At 44.1% G+C, this 20640-nt stretch overlaps 1 protein-coding gene across 3 annotated transcripts in view; it reads left to right on the top strand.

Annotated features, from left to right (window-relative positions):
- Positions 1–20186, top strand: part of RXRG (retinoid X receptor gamma) — a 47501-nt gene extending 27315 nt beyond the window's left edge. Inside the window, exons 3-10 of one of the 3 annotated variants that reach the window (XM_058538036.1) lie at positions 1928–2072; positions 4280–4459; positions 10781–10941; positions 11055–11184; positions 12269–12401; positions 13624–13715; positions 15324–15429; positions 19927–20186. In XM_058538036.1, coding sequence (XP_058394019.1) covers positions 1928–2072; positions 4280–4459; positions 10781–10941; positions 11055–11184; positions 12269–12401; positions 13624–13715; positions 15324–15429; positions 19927–20074 — 1095 coding nt within the window. In that variant the 3' untranslated portion in view covers positions 20075–20186. Of the gene's footprint in view, positions 1–1927; positions 2073–4279; positions 4460–10780; positions 10971–11054; positions 11185–12268; positions 12422–13623; positions 13716–15323; positions 15430–19926 lie in introns of those variants that run through there. The other 2 variants (XM_058538043.1, XM_058538053.1) reach the window with 2 other exon arrangements.
- The last annotated feature ends 454 nt before the right edge of the window (positions 20187–20640 follow it).

Below are 20640 nucleotides of genomic sequence, written 5' to 3'. Positions count from 1 at the left end.
AGACCGGGAGTCAATCCCAGGCCTGGGTGGCTCCAAAGCGATGTTTCTTCTGCTATGCCAGTGAGTCTTAACCCTGACTGCACATTAGCGTTACCTGGTAAACTTAAAGAAATGCCAGTGCCAATGGCCTTCAGACCCATTGATTCAGAATTTCTGGGTGTGGGACTCAGGCATTAGTTTTTTTCAAACCTCCCAGGTGTATATCCGGGGTTGAGAACCACTGAAATACACCAAAACAAAACAAAATACTGGATATAAGATCTAGATGTATTGTCTTAGCCTTATACATAACAGACGGAGGAGGAGGAGAAGGAGGAGAAGGAGAGAGAGAATTCTTCCATCACATATGTGTTTTCATCCCTTGTACAAATCAATTTTTAAAAATTCCTGGTGACTTTGATTTCAAAGCAAGGTGCTGAAGGCTGTGTCTTTTGTCTTTGCATCCCTCACAGCATTTAACCCAGAACCTCTGCCCACCTGCTGTGCTCAATAAATATTTGCTTAGTGAATTGAAAAGCTAGTAAATTTAGAAGGAACCTAACTCAGGCTCTGTTGTATTTTATGTTTTATTGATCATTCCTTCTGTCCCAAAGGCCTTGAAAGAGAAGAAAATCTTACCTTTGGTTCAGTTTGAGAATTACGGTCGCTTCGGTTAGGCAATATGATTCGAAATTCACATAGACCATCCAGAAGTCAGTGGACTCTTCCCTAAACCCCCAGCTATTCACCAGGCTCCTCTACTGCACACTTAAACACATGCATACTCTGTACCACTTTTGATTGAATTTACTTGTAAACTTTTTAAATTTTTGTGCGTGTTCTGACTCCTCAATGAGATTGTGCATTTTTGAAGAAGGAGAGACAGATCTTCTAGATTTTATATCTCACTTCGCAGGCCTAGAATGTTGACCTGTACCCATGGGCACTCAGAAATGCTGCTGATTGGATGACTGGCTCATATTTATTTAACTTTTCTTTGATGAATGCCAAACCTATAGCAGCAGCTTCTCAGTCATCGCTCCAAGAGCACTGGGAGACGTGGGGTTGGTGGTGGTGAGGAGCTAATGTTAACTTGTGATGAGGGGTGAGAAAAGGGATATACAAGGCTCATATATTAGGCCATTCAAATCTACCAGCTCCCTACCATGTGCCGGGCCCACATCAGGCAGTGGGAAGACAAAGCAGACAGTCTCTGGCTCTCCAGATTTTATAATTTCCTGGGAAGATAATTTGTTCCTTACAGACAAGTTCAAAAACGTGATCTGGGGCTTTCTACCTAATTTTTGGTGCTATTGCAATGATTTGGGCGTCTGGTTTAGCATCTGCAGTGGGCTCACTGAGATGACCGCTACATATATCTTTTCCTCCATCTAACTGTGAACTCCTTAAGAGCAAGCATTTATATTTACCTTTGTCCCCCAGAGCCTGGCACAGTGCCTGGCATGGTGAGCGCTTGCTGAACGTCTGTTGATTCATTAAATGAATGGATTTGCATTTTTTGCTTGGCTCTCTCGGAGTCTAAGTCTTTCGCCTGAGGCCATAGCTCCTCCTGGAGCACTGCCCAACAGGCAGTCGGTAGTTAATAAAAAATTTAAAAACACAGCTGACTTGTCCTAAGTGTGCAATCCAGTGTGGATTTCTAGCTCAAATAAAACACATGCGTAAAAAGAATACAAGCAGAGAGCTCTGATGGAGATGTGTTGTGATTTTCGGTTTAGGTTTTGGCTTCTAGAAATGATTCAGCTCCTCTGTGCCACTTTTTTCCTCCCTTAAACTCATATCCCCATTGGCGGTTTCAGATACTCTGTACTTAGAAACTACTTCTTGAAATAGAACTTGTTTTTTCTCAAGGATGCCCTTGTTGCTTTTGTCTCAGGGATTGAGTTTACCCTGGCTCTGTGTTTTATTGTATTTTTTTGTCTTGCAGCTAAATGTGGTCAACAGTGTCAGCATTTCAGAGGACATCAAGCCTTTACCAGGGCTTCCTGGGATTGGAAGCATGAACTACCCGTCCACCAGCCCCGGATCTCTGGTTAAACACATCTGTGCCATTTGTGGGGACAGATCCTCAGGTATGTACAGAAGCAGACGCCCCTCCCAAGTGCCCCATGCAACGAGGGTCCCAGAGAAGGCGCCTGCTCCACTGCCCTCCCGGCCACTTTATATCCAATGAAAGAAAAAGGGCCCTTTAGGATGGTCCAGCTTGGGTTCAGGCTATAAGCGTTCATAGCCTGCAGTCTTGATGAATTTAAAGTATGATTTCACTTTTGAAGATTAGATTTATAGGAAACATTTCAGAAGCTCCTCTCTGGAGTTGCTGTGTTGCATGTGTATCTCAGATAGGGAAGCTCTTGTGATTAGCAAGTTATCTCCAAGTAAAATTTCTTTAATTTAAAAATTTTTTTATAATTCTAAAAATAATGTACCAATGTAGAAAATTTGAAAGAACTAGAAAAGTACACACACAAAAAAAAAACCCTAAAAAGGTTATCTATAGTGTTCCCAACAAAGATAAACCCTTTAATATTTTAGCATATTTCCTTCTACAGCACTCTAGGTTTTTAACATGTTTTCATGGATGGAAATAAATGTGTTTTCACTGATTTCATCTTCTCCAATCCTCTTCCACTTTTGCCCAAATTATTTCTTTCCTGACTTCTTTCCCTTTCTCCATCATTCCTGCTCCCCACTTCCCATCCCACGAATTTTGATGACATGTGAATCTCTGATGTGATGAATGAGAAGATGGGGAAGTTTCTTTTCTATAGCTGTCCATGATGGCTGACTGAATATTTCCTCATCTTCCTATGGTCACCAAAGGCTACAACAAAATGTCACTCCATTGCAAGTTCCCGGTGCCTGGAACGAACTTAGCTACATGGCTGATGTTTGCTTGCTCTCACAAAGTTGTTGTCAAGTCATGCAGACTTGACCATTGCCATAGTAACAGAGTGCCAACCAGACCCTGGCAGAGAGTTTTCTCTGCTATGGTTTAGCTGAAAGTCTGGGAGGTTCATTCATATATTGAAGAGCCACGGGAATGGCAAATTGGTCCCATGTTTCTCAAAGACAAATACTTCAGAGCTGAGAGCATTAGGTTCTTTGAGCCCAAGATAAAATAGCGTGTTTATTATTGCTGTGAGTTCAGTAAATTAGTATAGTCAACTGATTAGGCACAGACTGACTTTTCATCAGGTGGGCTTTCTCTAGCTACTATTTCATCTTAGGGTGGCTTCCTCTGAAATGTAAGGTCCTGGGATGCGGATATTTACATTTGCTAGTTCTCAGGGACTTAAAATTCACTTTAATATCAGCCTAAATACAACAGAATTGGAAAGCTATGTTGGATCTGTAGCTAAATGCCATCACATATTATACTCAAGAATCAGGCATAAATATGTTTTGAGTTATCTATTACCTTGTATTTTTCAAGCCTCATAATTCCAATCAATTGAGCATAGCTGCCTGTTGTGCTGTAGTGAGATTTCTCTTTAGAAAGAGTATTGTGATTGATCTAATGATGCCTGTGTGGGGATGGGTGTCGTCGCTCTCCTGACACAAATTAGCCATCCCCGGCTGGGTCAATGAAAACTGAATGTGGGAAACGGGTAATAGGGGCAATGAAACATGTAACAGATTATTCTGGATCAAGCAAAACCACCTTCCATCAGATCTTTATGTTATATCTCAAGATTGCATATCATATTATGCTATAAAGATTATATACCAATTTATTTCTCCAACAGGCAACAGCATTTAAAAAATTCATAATTTAGGATCCTGTTCATAGTTTATGATGAAGGATAATACTTTTTAAGTAGGGTTCCTAACTCCTTGGGCCTCAATTAGGGGGAAATATTAGTGAAGCTGAGGTTCTTTTCCTGCTAGATAATACATAACGAGTATAAATATTTTTATATATTATATATACTAATGTCTTGAATGGAGGCATTGTGTTTGCCTAACTAAACACAAGAGTTGCCTTGATAAAATAAATATAAACAAAAACTTAGGCCAGGAATTTTCTAATAATGCTCTCTGTAATTAGTGGGTCCAGAGAATCGCTTCCAGAGGGAAGACACCAGGAAAGGCACGTTTACTCTGCCTTCGTTTGGTTCCTGTGATCAAGCCTGCATTCTCTGCTAGTTATTTTTTGCTTTCTGTCCCAGTGCCCAAGTGATGAGCCAATTTCTCTGGAGGAGAGCCAAGTGGTTCTTTTAAATGAATGTTCCCAATAATCCCAAGAACAACCTATGGAATGTTCTTTTCTTGTGACCAGGAAAGCACTATGGTGTGTACAGTTGTGAAGGCTGCAAAGGGTTCTTCAAGAGAACCATAAGGAAAGACCTCATCTACACGTGTCGGGATAATAAAGACTGCCTCATTGACAAGCGTCAGCGCAACCGCTGCCAGTACTGTCGCTATCAAAAGTGCCTTGTCATGGGCATGAAGAGAGAAGGTGAGGCTCTCCACTACCCCTCCCTACTCTCAAAGGAGAGCAGTTTGTATATAAATAGCAGTGGGAGACAAATTCGGGGTGTAGGAAAAAGCCCTGCTAGGCTAGACTATGTGGGGAGAAGTCTGAAGTGGAGGCTGGGATGACTTTGTATACCATGATTTCTCAAGTAGTGCAATTGAATGCTCCTTGCCTTAGGAAATGTGTGCTTCAGGGCAAAGGGAGCAAGAGCATTTTCCTCCTCCACATTCACCCATTGTCTTCTGGAGCTCAGATGATGGTCCCAAACTGGACCCTCTCCCTTGCTCTTTAGTAGTCAGGCAACAAGGCTCAGAGCAGAGGTTTCAGGGTCCTGGTGTGCTGCCTTACAAATAGAATGTCAGACTGACCTTATGGGTGGAGCCAACTTCTCCCCTCTCATCCTGAGTCTCACTCTAGGGAAACCTGCTGGTTTGATTCCTCTCTCTGGGCTTTTATAAGCTTGATCTGCTACAAATCCTCTGAGATTGCTGTATTCCATGGTCTTTGGGGATTACTGGCATTACTAATAATCAGACTTAGCCTTCTTATTCAGAGAGACCATCATTGTGCATTTTTAAACCATTACATCTTTCAGTTTACAGTATGGTTAGCTGGATTGCTGTAGAGTAAAAAAAAATCTGAAAGTGCTTTCTGTTCATTTATAAGACCAAAAAGTCTTTCCATTAAATAACACAAATACGTTGAATTGGGCACTTAATTAACTAGTGAACTCAAGCAGGTACATGGTGAATCTTAACTAAAATTTCAGAGTGAAAAAGTCCCTCCTCTCTCTCTAGGAAACGGAAACAAGGAATGTAGTCAGTCCCAGGCAGCTCTTCATTCTTAAAGAACTTCTTTTCTGTGAGGAAGGAGTAGGCTGACTGAAAGGACCAATGAAAGAACAGGTTCTTTGAGTCCCTGCTAAATGTGAACACTACCAAGAAGGACAAAAAATGATATTATTGGAATCTTAGCATGTCCAAGATGGAGGTGGCCCCTCAGAATCATTTAATCAACCCTAACCAGTCTATGGCTGAGGAAACAGGCTTGCAGAGGGGAAGTGACTTTTCCTTGGAGAGGTGAAGGCTCCAAAGGCAGGTGATGAGACCACATCTTCTTACTTCCAGATCAGAGCTCATCTCGAGGCTCCTCTTCTGCCAGGGTGTGAAGGAGCTCTGGGACTAAGGATGGCCCTCACTCTGATATCTGACAAGAATCTCAGATTGACAGACCCAAAGTTGGACTCCTGATAATCTGCCCTCCCCAGCCTGTTCATTGCACAGTCTTCCCCATTTTAGGAAATGGCCGTTTTTCAGTTGCTCGGACCAGAAACCATTGGACTCTATTTCCTTCAAATATCACATTGAATGGGTGGGGAAATCTTGTCTCTCCCTCAAAATGTGTCTAGAACATTTCCATGTCTCATTACCTTTACTGCTACCACCATAGTCCAAGCCACCATTATCTTTTGTAATAATCCAAATAGGCTCCTAAGAAGTCTCCCTGTTCCACTTTGTCTCCTTACAGTTTCTCCTTGACAGAGCAAACAGAGTGAGGCTTTGAACAAGTGGGTAAGGTCAAGCCCTTCCTCCACCAATATCCTCCAATGCCTTCCCCTCTTACTCAGAAAGAAGGCGAAGTCCTGGTTATGATTTCAAGGTTGTAATGGTTTGGCTGCCCAGGTCTCTCTGCTCCAGCCCTTCCTGGTCTCTTTGCTTGGCCACCAGGGGTACTCCCACCTGAGGGCCTGTGCACTTCTGTCTGCCTGGGATGCCCTCTTCGTAGATATCTGCATAGCTCACTTCTTCTCATCCTTCAGACCTTTACTCAATTGTTAACTTCTTGGTAAAGCCTTGCCTGACTACACTGTCTAAAATTACATCAGCCACCCGCCGCATTTCCTAGTCTCTTTCACACAGCACTTATCATTATCTAACATATTTATTTTGTTTACTATCTGTCGCCAAAAAGGCAGGATTATTTTCCGCTCTTTCTTTTCCACTGCCCTATCACCAGTGACTAGCACATAGTAGGTGTTTAATAAATGTTGGATGAATAGATGAGTGGTTTAAACTGCATATTGGAATCAAAAGTTTCAGTAATTCAGGCGCTCCTAAAAATGACTCATTCACTCACTCATTCATTCGTTCATTCGTCAAGTATGAATTGAGTGCCTACTTTATGCTCTTGGCGTAATTGCTGTAGAGGGGTGGATGATCTTATTGATCGGAACAAGCAATGTGAATAATCACAGAGACTGTCTTCTCTTCCCCAGGATAGCATTGATACCCTTTGTAGCTTCCACCGCCATGATAGTCAAAACATCAAATTAATGACTCCAAAGTATGTTTCCCATCAGCAAGAGCATGATTGCTGCAGGGGTCGTTTTTCCCTCCCAGGACAGATGATTTAAGTTTCAGATTGACTTGGAAAAAGAGTAATTATCCTTAAGCACATGAGACTGAATTAAAGGAAGGTGAAACACTTCAGTCAGAGAAGCAGTTATTTCTACTTCTTTACAGTCTAATCCTATGTCTCAAAACTCAATCTAGAACTTAAGTGGTCTCACTTATCTGTGAAATCTGCTGCCCCCCTCCACTTCCTGCCAAAATAAGCTTATAAATACAGAGAATAGATTGGTGGTTGCCAGAGTTGGGGGTGGGAAGGTGGGGGGAGGTGGACAAAATGGGTCCAAGGGGTCAAAAGTACAAACTTTCAGTTATAAAATAAAAAAGTCATGGGGATGTAATGAACAGCATGGTGACTGTAGTTAATAATATTGTATTGTATATTTGAAAGTTGCTAAGAGGGTAGATCTTAAAGGTTCTCATCACAAGAAAAAAAAATTCCAACTATATATGGTGATGGATGTTATCTAGACTTATTGCGGTGATTATTTTACAATATATACAAATATAGAATCATTATGTTGTACACCTGAAACTAATATGATGTTATATGTCAATTATACCTCAATAAAAAACAAAAAACTCAACCTGAATATCCCTCAGCTCAGGTCAGAATGGTCCACAGGTTAAATGATGGGAAGGAAGTGTTGTTCTTCCATTAAAAAAAAACAAGTCAAACAGGGACATGCGAATTGTAAGAGCCTGGGTAGTCCTTCTTGTAAATCTAGCATTGTTCTGATTCTTTAATGGAAAACTGGGTCCAGTTTTGACTCCTGCCTTTGTGGAGAAATAAGAACGATGAAAAGCTGAGAAGTAAAAATTAGGAGGGGGAAAGGGGCTCTTAGAGAAATTTCTAAATGAATTGGCACTACTTCCCCTGACAAAGAGAAAGGCAAAGAAGTGAATCAATTCCTCATCTCACAATACGAAGGGCTACTTTCAAAAGGCTACAGGACAGCCTTTCCTTCACCACTGTCTTTCCTGGCCTTGATTTACAGAATTTGGGGCTCAGTTTGGACACCTTCTTGAGGACAAGAATAATAAAATTATGGAACAGATAACTGAGAGATACTATGCAATTTTAGAGAGTTGGACAGGTAGAAGGAGATGAAGTTGGGGTGGGCTCAGAATTCACCTGCCTGGGGCCAGGGGCCAGGACCGTTCGCCTTTTCAGGATACATAATAGTGAAGCTGGAATGGACATTCGCCATTCTCTGGTGTAACACTGTTGTTTCCTGAAAGAAGAAACAGAGGTTCTGAGAGACTAGAGACCTGCCTAAGCTCACGCGGCAAGCTAATGGCAGGCTGGTATAGGACTGGCACTCTCTGACTTCCAGGCCATCAAACAATCCTCAGGGGTTCTGGGGAAGTCTATTTCCATGATTTCTGGTCATGTAATGTAGTTTGGATAGTTAGAGAATGGATTATTTTTGAGGCAATTTGTGGGCAGCATTTGATTTTCCTGTGTGTTTATTAATCCAATTAGCCCAGGGTCTTGGAGGCAGTACAGAGGGCTTAGAAGTGGGCTCGTGAGGCCGTCAGCCTGGGTCTAGATACTGGCTCCGCCACTGCCTAGTTCTGCGACTTCAGGCAGGTTACCTAACTTCTCTGTGGCTGCTAGTACTTCAGAGGGTTATTATGAGGATTAAGTGAAATATAATCTATATAAAGTGTGGAGCATAATTCCTGACACAGAGAAAGAGCTCCATAAAATTTGGCTATTGTAGTATGTGCACAATAAATATACGTTGGATTAATGGATAAAATCCTGTTGTAAGACAGGAGTTTGTTGCTATTCTAAATCACCCAATATCTCCTGAATGTACCCTGATATATGTAGTAGCAGTAGCTCAGAATGTGCCAGATAGATTTCCTCTAACAACAGATACATGACTCTTCATTCAGGACAGAAAGATTTATGGCACAAAAAGGAGAAGTGAATAGCAAAAGATCACTCAATTAATGGCAAAATTGGAATTAGAATCTAATTCCCTGAAGCCAAGGTTATTTTCTTTGAAACTTGAAGGTTATTTTCTTTGAGTATGACAAATCTGTAGAGGACATCAGTTGAGGACCACAAAAGGAATTTAACTTAGGTTGCTTTTCCCCACCTTTTAGCATAAGACAAACAGAAGCCCATTAACCTGCTTAAAAAAAAATTAATACAAGAAGCATTCAACTTTAACCAGTAAATCCAACTGATGATAAAAATACATGTGATAGTTTCTGTATGCTGACAGTGAATGAAGGCTGACAGAGCAGAGAGGAAGAAAGGATGAGAGAGGAAGAGAAATAAGGAGAGGGAGGAAGAGGCCAAAAAGTGAGATAGAGAGAGGACCAGAGAGAAGCCCAAGAGCATAAAGAGAGACAAAGGGAAGGGAAAAATAACTACCTTTCTTTGAACTTCTTATAATTATTTCACTTAATCCTCACAAAAACGATCTTAGCTAGGTATTGTAATCCCCACTTTACATATAGGGAAACTGAGGCTTAGTAGGCTAAATAATATATCCAATGTCATTGAGCTAGGAAGTGCTACCATTTTGAAAAAGATTTTCTTGACTCCAAGGTATGTGTTTTTTGCTCTTCTCTCTCCTACTTTCTCCTCTCTCTTCTGTTTCTTCTTTTTCTCACTCCCCTGCTTAATTCTCTCTTCCCTTTTCCCCGTTACTCCTTCCTTCCTATTGTCACTCTGTTCCAACTACTGAATATCATTCTCATTCTGAGGCTTCTTGGTGTATCTCTACCAGAGACTTTGGAGTCTAAGTGGTGTTTTGCCATCATACCCTTCTCTGACCTACCTTGAGAGATCAATGACATTTCTTGCCTGACAAACTAGATGCCAAGCATCCGGTTCCAGTTCCTCCTGCAGGATTTGTGGCTCCTTGTCCCCTCAGAGAGGAAGATGTGCTTTTGATAGTGGATGGTGGGGAAGAAGGGAGAGAAGCAGAGAGGTAGAAACTGCTGGTGGAGTAGCTGTCACTGAGTTCCAGGTTAGCCACCTGCTTAAAGCATACTTTTCTTGATTCTTGGGATTTAAAAAAATGTGTGCCATTATTGAATTTTGCTTATTGCTACTGGGAATAAGAAAATGGAAACCATAGCTTTCTAGATGATGGAAACTAACCCATCAGAGACTGTTCTCTCAAGGCAGAGGACAGAATTGGGGAATGGATCTGCCTGAAATCCCAATGTACAGATCCAGAGGGTTCTGAGAGTTGGAATGAACTTTGATGAAAACTCTAAATTTTGGGAGCCTGAGAAAATTCCAGCCTACACCTTTGCCTATATCCCCTTCCCCACCCCCCAAATCAGCTGCTGTTTCTGAAATGTCATCTAAGTGACATTCCTCCACCCCTTCACTTACTAAATACCCGCATGGCTCCCTGAAGGTCTTCCCTGACAAGTCAGATCAGGTGATGTTGTGTTCAGGCTGGTGTACTAGGGGCAGACCTAATGGGACGTGAATACCAAGGATGATGCATAGGATCTGACAGAGGGAGTTTTTAAAGTAATGTGCTTGCTACTTAACCATTGCATGCTCACAGTTTATTAGAGGTAGCCAGTAGAGGGAGGATATGGGAAACTGCAGGGACAGTAAGACTCATTAAAAGAGGGCAGAATCAGAGGTTATTAAAGCTTAAAATGCAAACTTCTTAGAGTGGTCACCATAAGGAGCTGGAAAGAATATGGACTAAAGAAGGCATAGCTCTGCACAGGCATAAGCAATTAGCTTTGCTTTCTTTGTTTCATCTGTCAACATTACAACATCCTTGATTCAGTACCATGATGATGCCCATTTCACAGATGAGGAAATGAAGGCTTAGGTAGGGAACTAACTTTCCCACCTTATTCCTGGGCACACGATAACTCTGCGTGTACTTCTGCATGCCAGCTGTGCAAGAAGAAAGGCAGAGGAGCCGGGAGCGGGCCGAGAGTGAGGCGGAATGTGCCAGTAGTGGCCATGAAGATATGCCTGTAGAGAGGATTCTAGAAGCTGAACTTGCTGTTGAACCAAAGACAGAATCCTATGGTGACATGAACATGGAGAACTCGGTATGTGGTCTTAGACCTCCATCCATCCCATTTCTTAGATGGGGCTGGATATGGGAAAGGGGTGTATTAGAGTCCTGGAATCTGTCCATCATGATACTTTGTTCCTTTTTTAGACGAATGACCCTGTCACCAATATATGCCATGCCGCTGATAAGCAGCTTTTCACTCTTGTTGAATGGGCCAAGCGCATTCCCCACTTCTCTGACCTCACCTTGGAGGACCAGGTCATTCTGCTCCGGGCAGGTAAAGGATATTGGGGATCCTTTCTTCTTGGGACAATCTCTTGGGCTGCCATTTTGAAATTACCTTTGGGATCCTAAAACAAGTGACCTGATGGAGCTGTAACCCATCCAAGCTGTGCCCCATGTTGCTGACAGGATAACCCTATTCAGGGTTGTTCTTTTTTATATTATTTGTGGGCTCTTAAATTTGGATGGCCCTCCCAATAATCTTTCATTCCCAAATGAAACATTGTTTGTTAATGGAGGGGTGAGACTCTTTTCATGCAAATTTTACCACCACTTTATAATTTGCATTTAAATTTCAAAGACAGTTAAATCATTTTTATTGAGGACAGTCTGAAGCAGTGTCTCATTATTGTTATGAAATTGGAAAACAGAGATATTGTCATTTCACAGGTGAAGTAAGTGAAGCCAAAGATTTTTGCTTGAGCTTTACTAGACAGATTCCCGGGTTCCTTCCTATTTTAAGATTCTAGGTGCCATATTCTCTCTTGCCTCCCATTTCTGGGACACTGTGCAGATGACATATGCCATATCTCCTCTTTGTCACTGAGCCAGCAGGGAAATTTCTGAAGATTGGCTGAGCATTGGGAACCAGTCCACTTATTTCAGCCATGTTAGGTAATGAGCAATCACTGAGTGTTGACTGAAAGCTACAAACTGTGCTGGGTGCTACTAGACAACGTCAAAGAAACAAAACTAGGTTGTCAGGTCCTGGGGGCTGAGACTGAGAGGTATACTCGCTTTATCTATCATGGCAGCTAACATAGTGACTATTACCTGTTAAGTGTTCAATCCATATTTGTTGATTTACTGGGGAAAAAAAGAGTCCTTGTCCTCAAGCTGCCATTCTGGGTTGCACTGGGGAGACTGTAGGGGATGTGCATAGCCACAAGTCAGGGGATCCCAGTCTTATCCTTTGTTTCTTCACTAATTAGCTGTGTTGTCTGGAACTAGTTTTTAACCTCCCTGGATTTCTGATTTTGCTTTCATTACATGGGGATAATAATAGATGCCTTGGATGATTACCAATGAAACAAGAATGTGGTGGGTTTTCACTCAAGGTCTCCTTCTTATCCTTGCAGGGTGGAATGAATTGCTGATTGCCTCCTTCTCCCACCGCTCAGTTTCTGTGCAGGACGGCATTCTTCTGGCCACGGGTTTACACGTCCACCGGAGCAGTGCCCATAGTGCTGGGGTTGGCTCCATCTTTGACAGGTGGCTCTCTCTTGCTTCCAGTGCTTGTGTGTGTGTGTATATATACACATGTGTGTATACATGTATGCATGTATATGAGTGTACCTGTGGGTAGTCCTGGTATATAGGATGGGCGGCTCAAACAGCTGCACGTGGCAAGAAGCAGAGACCGTAAGGCACATGAGAACATAAACCTGGGGAATGAGAGAGGGTTTAGAAGAAAGGTTGATACAATGAGGTAGAGCCAGTCAGAGGCCAGCATAGTTGCTGGGCAGCTGGGAGAACCTATTATCCCTATGGATTTCCAAAGAAAAGATTGGATCATTGACACTACCTAGTAAGTTGGGAGTGGGGAGGTTGAACTGTTTATCCTAGGGGGCCAAGACCTGGATGAGGGTCCAGAATCTGACTTTAGGAGTCCAGGAAAGGTGAGCTGAAGTTTTTGCTGGATCCTGCCCCAGGATCTCTGGGGGAGGTCTGCAGCAGGAGCAGACCTACCTCAGTCAGGCAGTGACAGCCTCAGTCTGGGATTCTGTGCCTTAAATGGTGCTAAAGGAAAATTAAGCCATGTGACTTAAGAAGATGAATGAAATGAGTAGAGATGAATGCCTTGGGGGTGAGAGGATGGAGAACTGGGAGAGAGGAAGGTAAGGTTGAAAGTAGTCTCTCTGTCCAATTCCAGGGCCCTGTGGCCCCTTTCTAGCTCCATCATAAATGACCTTCCAGGGCCATGTGCATGTCTACCTAAGATGTCTCTACTTCTTCCCTGCCCTTTTCCACATGTTCCACACCATGGTCTTTGGTTGGATGAGCCCTCCTCATGGTTCCTGAAGATTTCTACCCTGTCACTGAATGCTGTTCTCTGTTGTGCTCCTCCAGACATGCGGTGCCCTCATCCTGTTTTGCCTGTTGCATTTCTGCTAATTTAAAAATCCTCTAGGCTGCCTTTCCAGCCCCTACTCAGAGTTGCCTGCCTCCTCCTCGGTGGTGATCCCTTGGGCTTTGCTTATGGCCGTTATTGGCTTTGTGTTGCTGTGTCTTGTTTCCATGTCTGTTTCGTCAATTAAACTGTGAGCTCCTTGAGATCAGGGACTGCATCTTATTCATCTCTGTGCCCCTAGTATCTGGTATATACCCCTCATCTGGAGTGGGTATATAATAAATATTGTTTGCATTCATTTTATCAGCCCTTGGCCTAGTACTCATGATTTTCTCATCACCTGCCGTTGTTTCCTATGAACAGAGTTCTGACTGAGCTGGTCTCCAAAATGAAAGACATGCAGATGGATAAGTCGGAGCTGGGGTGCCTGCGAGCCATCGTGCTGTTTAACCCAGGTGACTGCGTAGTGGTTAGCCCTCCTCCACATTCGTCCTCCAGCGCTCCGACGTTCTCTGGTCCTCCAGCTCACCTGAGACAGAGGAGGCAGGGCCAGGAAACCTGTCCTGGGGGAGGGCAGAGAGTCAGCTCCTCATGGCATCTACTTCTGGAGCCATCTTTTTTTTTTTTTTGTGAGGAAGATCAGCCCTGAGCTAACATCTGTGCTAATCCTCCTCTTTTTGCTGAGGAAGACCGCCTCTGAGCTAACATCTATTGCCAATCCTCCTCCTTTTTCTTCCCCCAAAGCCCCAGTAGATAGCTGTGTGTCATAGTTGCACATCCTTCTAGTTGCTGTATGTGGGACGCGGCCGCAGCATGGCCGGAGAAACGGTGTGTCGGTGTGCGCCCGGGGTCCGAACCTCGGGCCGCCAGTAGCTGAGTGCGTGCACTTTGCTAAGCCACGGGGCCGGCCCTGGAACCATCTTGAAAAGTGTCTTGAATGGGCGTGGAGTGTGCATGTTTGGGGGCAAATTGGGAAGACAAGAGATGACAGTGGTCTAGGGTATTGGTGAAGGAGGTGGTAGAAAGTGGTCAGATTATGCATACATTTTTAGGCAAAGCCAATGGATTTGCTGATGGATTAGATATAGGGAATGAAAGAAAGAGAGGGACTAAATACAATTCTCAGGGTTTTTGGTTTGGTTTTGCTGGAAATTGGAAAAATGGAGTTTTCATTTACTGAGCTGGAGGTTCTAAGGGTGGGTGAGTAGGAATCAAGGCTTTGTCTTTAGACATTAAAATCTGAGACGGATCGTAGACATCCAAGAGTAGCTGCCCAAGAAACAATTGTTTATATTAGCCTGGAGTTCAGAGGAGAGGCCAGGACCAGAGATGTAGATTTGAGAGCTGTCAGCCTGTACCTGGCATTTAAGGCTCTGAGACTGGTGTGAGATCATCCAGGGAGAAAGTAAAGATAGGACAGAGAAGAGGGCTGAGCGCTGGGACATGCCAACACTCAGAGGTTGCGGAGAAAAGGAAGAGCCAGCAAAGGATCCTGAGGACGGACGGTGAGTGACATAGGCAGAGAACCAGCAGAGTGGTGTCCTGGGAGCCCAGGGAAGAAAAACATTTCAAGAAGGAGGACGTGATCAGCTTTGTCAAATGCTGCTCTGGGTCAAGAAAGATGAGTATTCAGAATTACATAGTAATTCATGCACATGCTTCATATCCAGGATTAAGTGATTAGTTAATTGATGCAGAACATGGGTCAACATGGGTCTATCAGGTTTTTGTACCACATCTCATCACTCAGTCCATGCTTAGTGCATAGTAGGCACTCAATTCGTGTGAAGGTAATATTTCTAGAATGGCCTGGATAAAATAAAACTCTCCTCCTTGGAGTCAGTGGTAGGTACCTTTGCCCCAAGAGTTTGGTGGGTAGGTTGGGCACAGAAAGGAGAGCTAGTGGGCACAAAGGACCGGCTTTGTGTATTTCACAATTGTTCCCCATCCAGCATGTCTTTAGTAATTCTAGGGGAGGTGGCCAGAATGAATGGGGACCGCATCTGTGGAAGGGTATCCCCCTGGGATGTGTCACGAAAGGTTAAATCAGTCATCTTTTTCAGATGCCAAGGGTCTGTCCAACCCCTCTGAGGTAGAGACTCTGAGAGAGAAGGTTTATGCCACCCTCGAGGCCTACACCAAGCAGAAGTATCCGGAACAACCAGGCAGGTGAGGGAGTGCTGGAGGAATGGTAATAACAGCAGCAACACTTCTTACTCACCATAATGAATGGCGATGGGCAGCAGGCACTGTCTAGATTTTTCCAAATGTTATTTAATCTTCTTAACAAGCTGAAAGCCACTAAAACATTCGCTCCAGGAAACCAGAGGTCTTGTCTGTCTTGTTTACTGTTCACCACTCTAGCATCAGAGCCTAAAGCTGTGCCTGACAAATAGTATACATTTTTAAATGTTGAATGAATGAGCAAATGGATGAATGAATGGAGGTATCATTATTTCCAATTTCTAACGAAGCACTGAGGCTCAGAAAGGGTACGGAACTTGCCCAAGGTTATAGAGCCAGTGCGCCGTGGAGCTGGGATGTGAACCCAGGTCTGTCTGATTTCAAAGAGCTTGTTCTTGCCAAGACTTGCCAGACTGCACTGCTCTCTGCTCTGCCCCTGTGGAAGCCCCCCTACAGTAGAAGGTATAGGTTTTGGCAGTCAGGAGAGGGGCCTGCTGGCCCCCAGGGTGACATCTGTGTGACCTCTGGCAAGGTACTCAGTCTGGGTCTGGGCTCTTCGTCTGAAGAGAAAGACATTGGTCAGAAGATCTCTGAGACCATTTACTAGTATAGGTATTCCTCAGATGTTACAAAAATACTTTTCTCAAATGTTTCACTCAAAGCACAGCTAAATCAAAGTTTTCCGCCTCTGCTAATTCTAGTTAAAAAGAGAGAATATGATCCTCAAATCTCACAGAAAACTGAAAATGAAACTTGAAAAAACTACTTGAAAGACATTAGTTTTGTTTTTAGGATTAATTTTATATGCTCCTAGTTCTCACTAATGACTTTCATTCCTTTGTGAAGTCTAATTTCCATTCAACCATTTTTCCTGGATCATAAGCCAATGTCTAGTAATTGTCCAGAAGAGGAGGAGTTTTGTGTTTTATCAGAGGCTATGAATACATCCGCGTGGGTGGTCTCAGCCTTTGGTACAATGAATGGGCAGGCCTGAGTATTAGGGAAATTAAGCTCTGGTCACAGACCTCCCAAATGTCGGTAGCTGAACACACTAGAAGTTTATTTCTTGCTCACAAATCAGTCCTGGGAGGGCAGTCAGTTCAGAGAGGTGACTCTCTTCCCCACCATCACTCAGGGACCCAGGCTCCTTCCTTCTTGGGGCTCCATCATGTGCAGAGCCACATTGCATTTTGCGTCCAGATGATGGAGGGGAGAGAGGTGGAGAAGTACAGAGGTGAGGCTCTATGGGCAAGACCTGGACCTGGAAAGGTCCCCCATCCCTTCGTGTACTTCCATTGGTTAGAACTTAGTCACATGGCCCAGCCAGCCACAAAGGAGACTGAGAAGGTAGGCATCTGTATGCCAGGGAAGAAGTGGATACCTGGCAGTCTTTTCTACACCTGCAATAGTTGAGATTGAAAGAGCCCTACCCAACAGGTCAGGGCTTGGCTGCCAGCAGCAGCTCAGCCTCTGGCCTATGGGAGCTAACTGAAAGCCCCGTGGTGGATGATGTCAACCGAATCTCCCAGCTCTAAGGCAACATTAGCATGTTTTCTTTGAGCACATATTGTGTGTAGCGCATTAGGAATAAGAAGGCTCATAGTCATCCTTCTCCTGGAATTGGCTCTAGGTGGTGCTGTTTATCTCTTTAAAAACAAAACTTTCTTTGTCCTTATTATTAAAGCAGAGCATGCTTTGGTAAGAAATAAGGAAAATATTTTGAAAAAATAAAGCAGGTAATAAAAATTTATTATAATTTTTTGGGGTATATTTCTTTCCAGTATCCTTGTATATCAATGTATGTATACATAGAAATATGTATTTAGAGATATGAAATCGTATGGTTTGGTGTATTATTTTTCTACCTTAGCCATTTTAGACATTTTGCTAGATTATTGAAATGCATGAAATTATCATTTTCAATGATTTTGTAATATTTCACAAGGTGGATGTATCTTAATGCATTTAGTCATTGCCCTGTGATTGACAGATTGTTTCTAATGAATATCACTTCAAAACTTTGGAACTTGCCCATTTTCCTAGGAAGCGGATGCCAGGGGCCTGGGCCGTCTCCAGACACTAGGGCAAGATGCCAACACTTGTTGCCTGGACCAGGGCAGAGCCTGGGAGTTCCGGGAGGGAGTGCAGGGGCTGGGCCGCCTACATGTCCCTTGAGTGCGTCCAGCACAGCCTAGACAGAGGGTGACCACCCTAGGGTACAGCAGGGATGCCACTTGGCTCAACCAGGTACGTGAGTGTGCTGAAGGTTGACCACCTCCGGTTTGCAGAAACCCGTTGAAGGGGATCCTGGCATGGCCGGGTCAAGGCGGTGTTCTCGGTGGTGGAGTGCTGCCACTCCGTGGAGACTTTTCAGAAGTACACCTCACAGGGGCCGAGTTCTGCTTTCTCCAGCCAGAAGACGGAGATCACCGGAGGGTGCAGAGCTCGAACGCACATTCTCTCTCTCACGGGGCAGGCGCCTTCAAAGGCTTGGGTCCTCCTCGCCGCAAAGCACGTGTGAGCTAGGAATGCGATGGCCGTCCCCAGGGCTCTGGCTATTCAGGGGTGTGTTTATTTTTATGGTCCTGATCTCAGTTCTTAAATCAAGGCCAGACAGCAGGGAGAGTAATATTGTAGTGTATTTAGCTTTTTACTTATGGTAAAACTTTGGCATTTTTAGAGTATACAAAATACATTTTCAGAGTTAACCTCAGCCTAGCTTTGCACTTTATAGAGATGACATTTCCTCTGCCTAATTCCATAAAACTCTTCACGGCAGAGCCACGACTAGGAGGTCAGACTCCTAACTCAATCGAACTGCCTCTTTGCTGCACAGTGATACCAGTCAGATGCGCTCAGAGGCTTTATAATCGAAATTTTTTGAAGTTTTGTGTTGGTATTGGTATAGACTTTTAATTTTTCCATGTAGGGAAATAATTTGTACCTTTCTAAATGGTGCCACTTTATTTTTCTTATATTGCCCTATTTCCTTAAAACTTCCTGTGGCATGAATATAGAAATATACGCATTTTCAAGGAGTATTAAAATTCAAATTTGAATTTTCATGAAATTATGAACCTTCTCATGAAATAATGTGATGCCCAGTGAAGGTCCAGCCCCACTAGGAGTGTCTGATTTAAGTCCACAGCGACTAATGTGGTTTTGGTCTTTGTACTTTTTGGAAGTTGTGAGTAGAGTTCCTTGATTTCCAGTTATCACTAATAACCTTAAAAATAGGCTTCATTGGCAAAAGAGATTTTGAGATGAAGAAAGGCCACAGAAGCAGGTTGAAAAATGTAACAGATGGAGGGGCCTAAAAACAATGTGCAGATGGGAGACAATTCTTCCACACAGTGGCCCCTCTCCCCTTGGAGAACCTCACAACCAAGGTCCTTAATTATAGAAAAGTGTGTGTGAGTGTGTGTGCAAGTACATGTGTGCGAGGGCATGTGAGACTGTAGGAGAATGTGCGTGTAGGTGTATATATGTGTGTGTGTGTGCAAGCTCAAGTGTGTGAGTGTGTATAACAGTGTGAGTGAATGTGTGTGCACAGGTGTGTGTGTGGAAGAGTGGTGAGGATGTGTACACGTGTTTATGAGGCATGTGTGATGTGTGAGTGTGTATAAGAATGTGTGAGTGAGTATAGGTGTGTGGGAGAGTGTGTATGTGTGTGTGCATGTGTACGTGTGACAGTGGTGAAGGTGTGTGTGTGCGTGCACACGCACGCATGGAGGAGGCATGTGTGAGTGTGTGTGAGAGTGTATGAGCAAGTGTGTATGCACGAGTGTGTGTGTTGCCTCCCCAAGGAGACCACGGGCTCCTCAGGGGCAGAGACTACCATTTTCTCTCTCCTTCTCTTCTAACCTAAAGGTAAGCACAGACTAAGAGCTGGTCATACAAACTGGGGACAAAACTTTGGTAACTGAGGCAAATGGAGGTCTTATTGCATGAGGTGCTGTGGTGTGAGGAAAAGCATAGTCTGCTGAGGAGAGAAGAACGCTAGTCCTGAGAGCTCATCTTGTATCCCAGAAGGAGTGGGATGCTCGGCGCACAGTAGGTCCTCCAGCTAACTTCATCTGAGGGTGACAGCTACCATGGGTGTCTGTGTGCCTGCTCTGGTCTCAGTGCTTCGGCAAATCTTCACAGAGAACGTGAGGAGCCCCAGCTGGCTACGGGTGGAGACGTGAGTCCACAGCAGCAGCTTGCTCTCCTCTGGCCCACCATGAGTGGGGGACATGCCACAGAATTCAAAAGATTTTCCAGAGGTCACAGGGTCCAACTTCCGCCTTTATCATTAACGAGCCCTCTGGTCCATTTCTGAAGCTCCCTAGGATTAGAGATTCTCCGACTCCCTCAGTCTCCCCTTCTAGGCTCTCTGGTCTATCACAGATTGGTCGAGAAGACCAAACGCACTGCCTGCTGCCAGCAGCTGCCTGGTGCGTCCCAGTCCCCAGTTCCTAATGCCTCCTCGCTTCCCTGCAGGTTTGCCAAGTTGCTGCTGCGCCTACCAGCCCTGCGCTCCATCGGCTTGAAGTGCCTGGAGCACCTCTTCTTCTTCAAGCTCATCGGGGACACGCCCATCGACACCTTCCTCATGGAGATGCTGGAGACCCCGCTACAGATCCCCTGAGCCCCACCAGCCACAGCCCCCCCCCCCAGGATGGCCCCTGGGCAGGTGTGTGTGGACCCCGACCCTGCACACGTTCCTCCACCTCCCACCCTGACCCCCTTCCTGTTCCCAAAATGTGATGCTTATAATAAAGAAACCTTTCTACACGTGAGACTTTTATAGGTGGAGTTTTGTATAGGCGTTAAGGGTAACCCTTCTTTGCTATCTAAGGGGCTGGGGATCTTTCTGGAAGTTCTTGGGAAAACTAACCCAGCCTCTGTACATATAATTGGTTTAAATTATTTTTTCACTTGCCATGGAAAGCAAACCAACGAATAATAAAATAATATATCTGATATTGGCACCGCTTGGAGCACAGGATGTGTTATTGTGCTGCAGTCAAGTTATCTCAGATGTGGGAGGAGATGTATTGTGGGTTGCAGGTGGGTGATGGGGCTGTGGTCCTGAGGGCCGCCCCTGGAGAGATTGGGAAGAAACTTTGTCTTCAGAGTCAGCTTACTTTTTGTTTTTTTCCTTCTCAGAACAATAAGCACAAACAGCCTTGTCCTGATTGGGGGCAACTGAGT

The sequence above is a fragment of the Diceros bicornis genome, chromosome 4, assembly GCF_020826845.1.
Source record: "Diceros bicornis minor isolate mBicDic1 chromosome 4, mDicBic1.mat.cur, whole genome shotgun sequence".
Lineage (NCBI taxonomy): Eukaryota > Metazoa > Chordata > Mammalia > Perissodactyla > Rhinocerotidae > Diceros > Diceros bicornis.
Note: the sequence above shows the minus strand (reverse complement) of the source record. Positions and strands in the feature narration are given on the sequence as shown.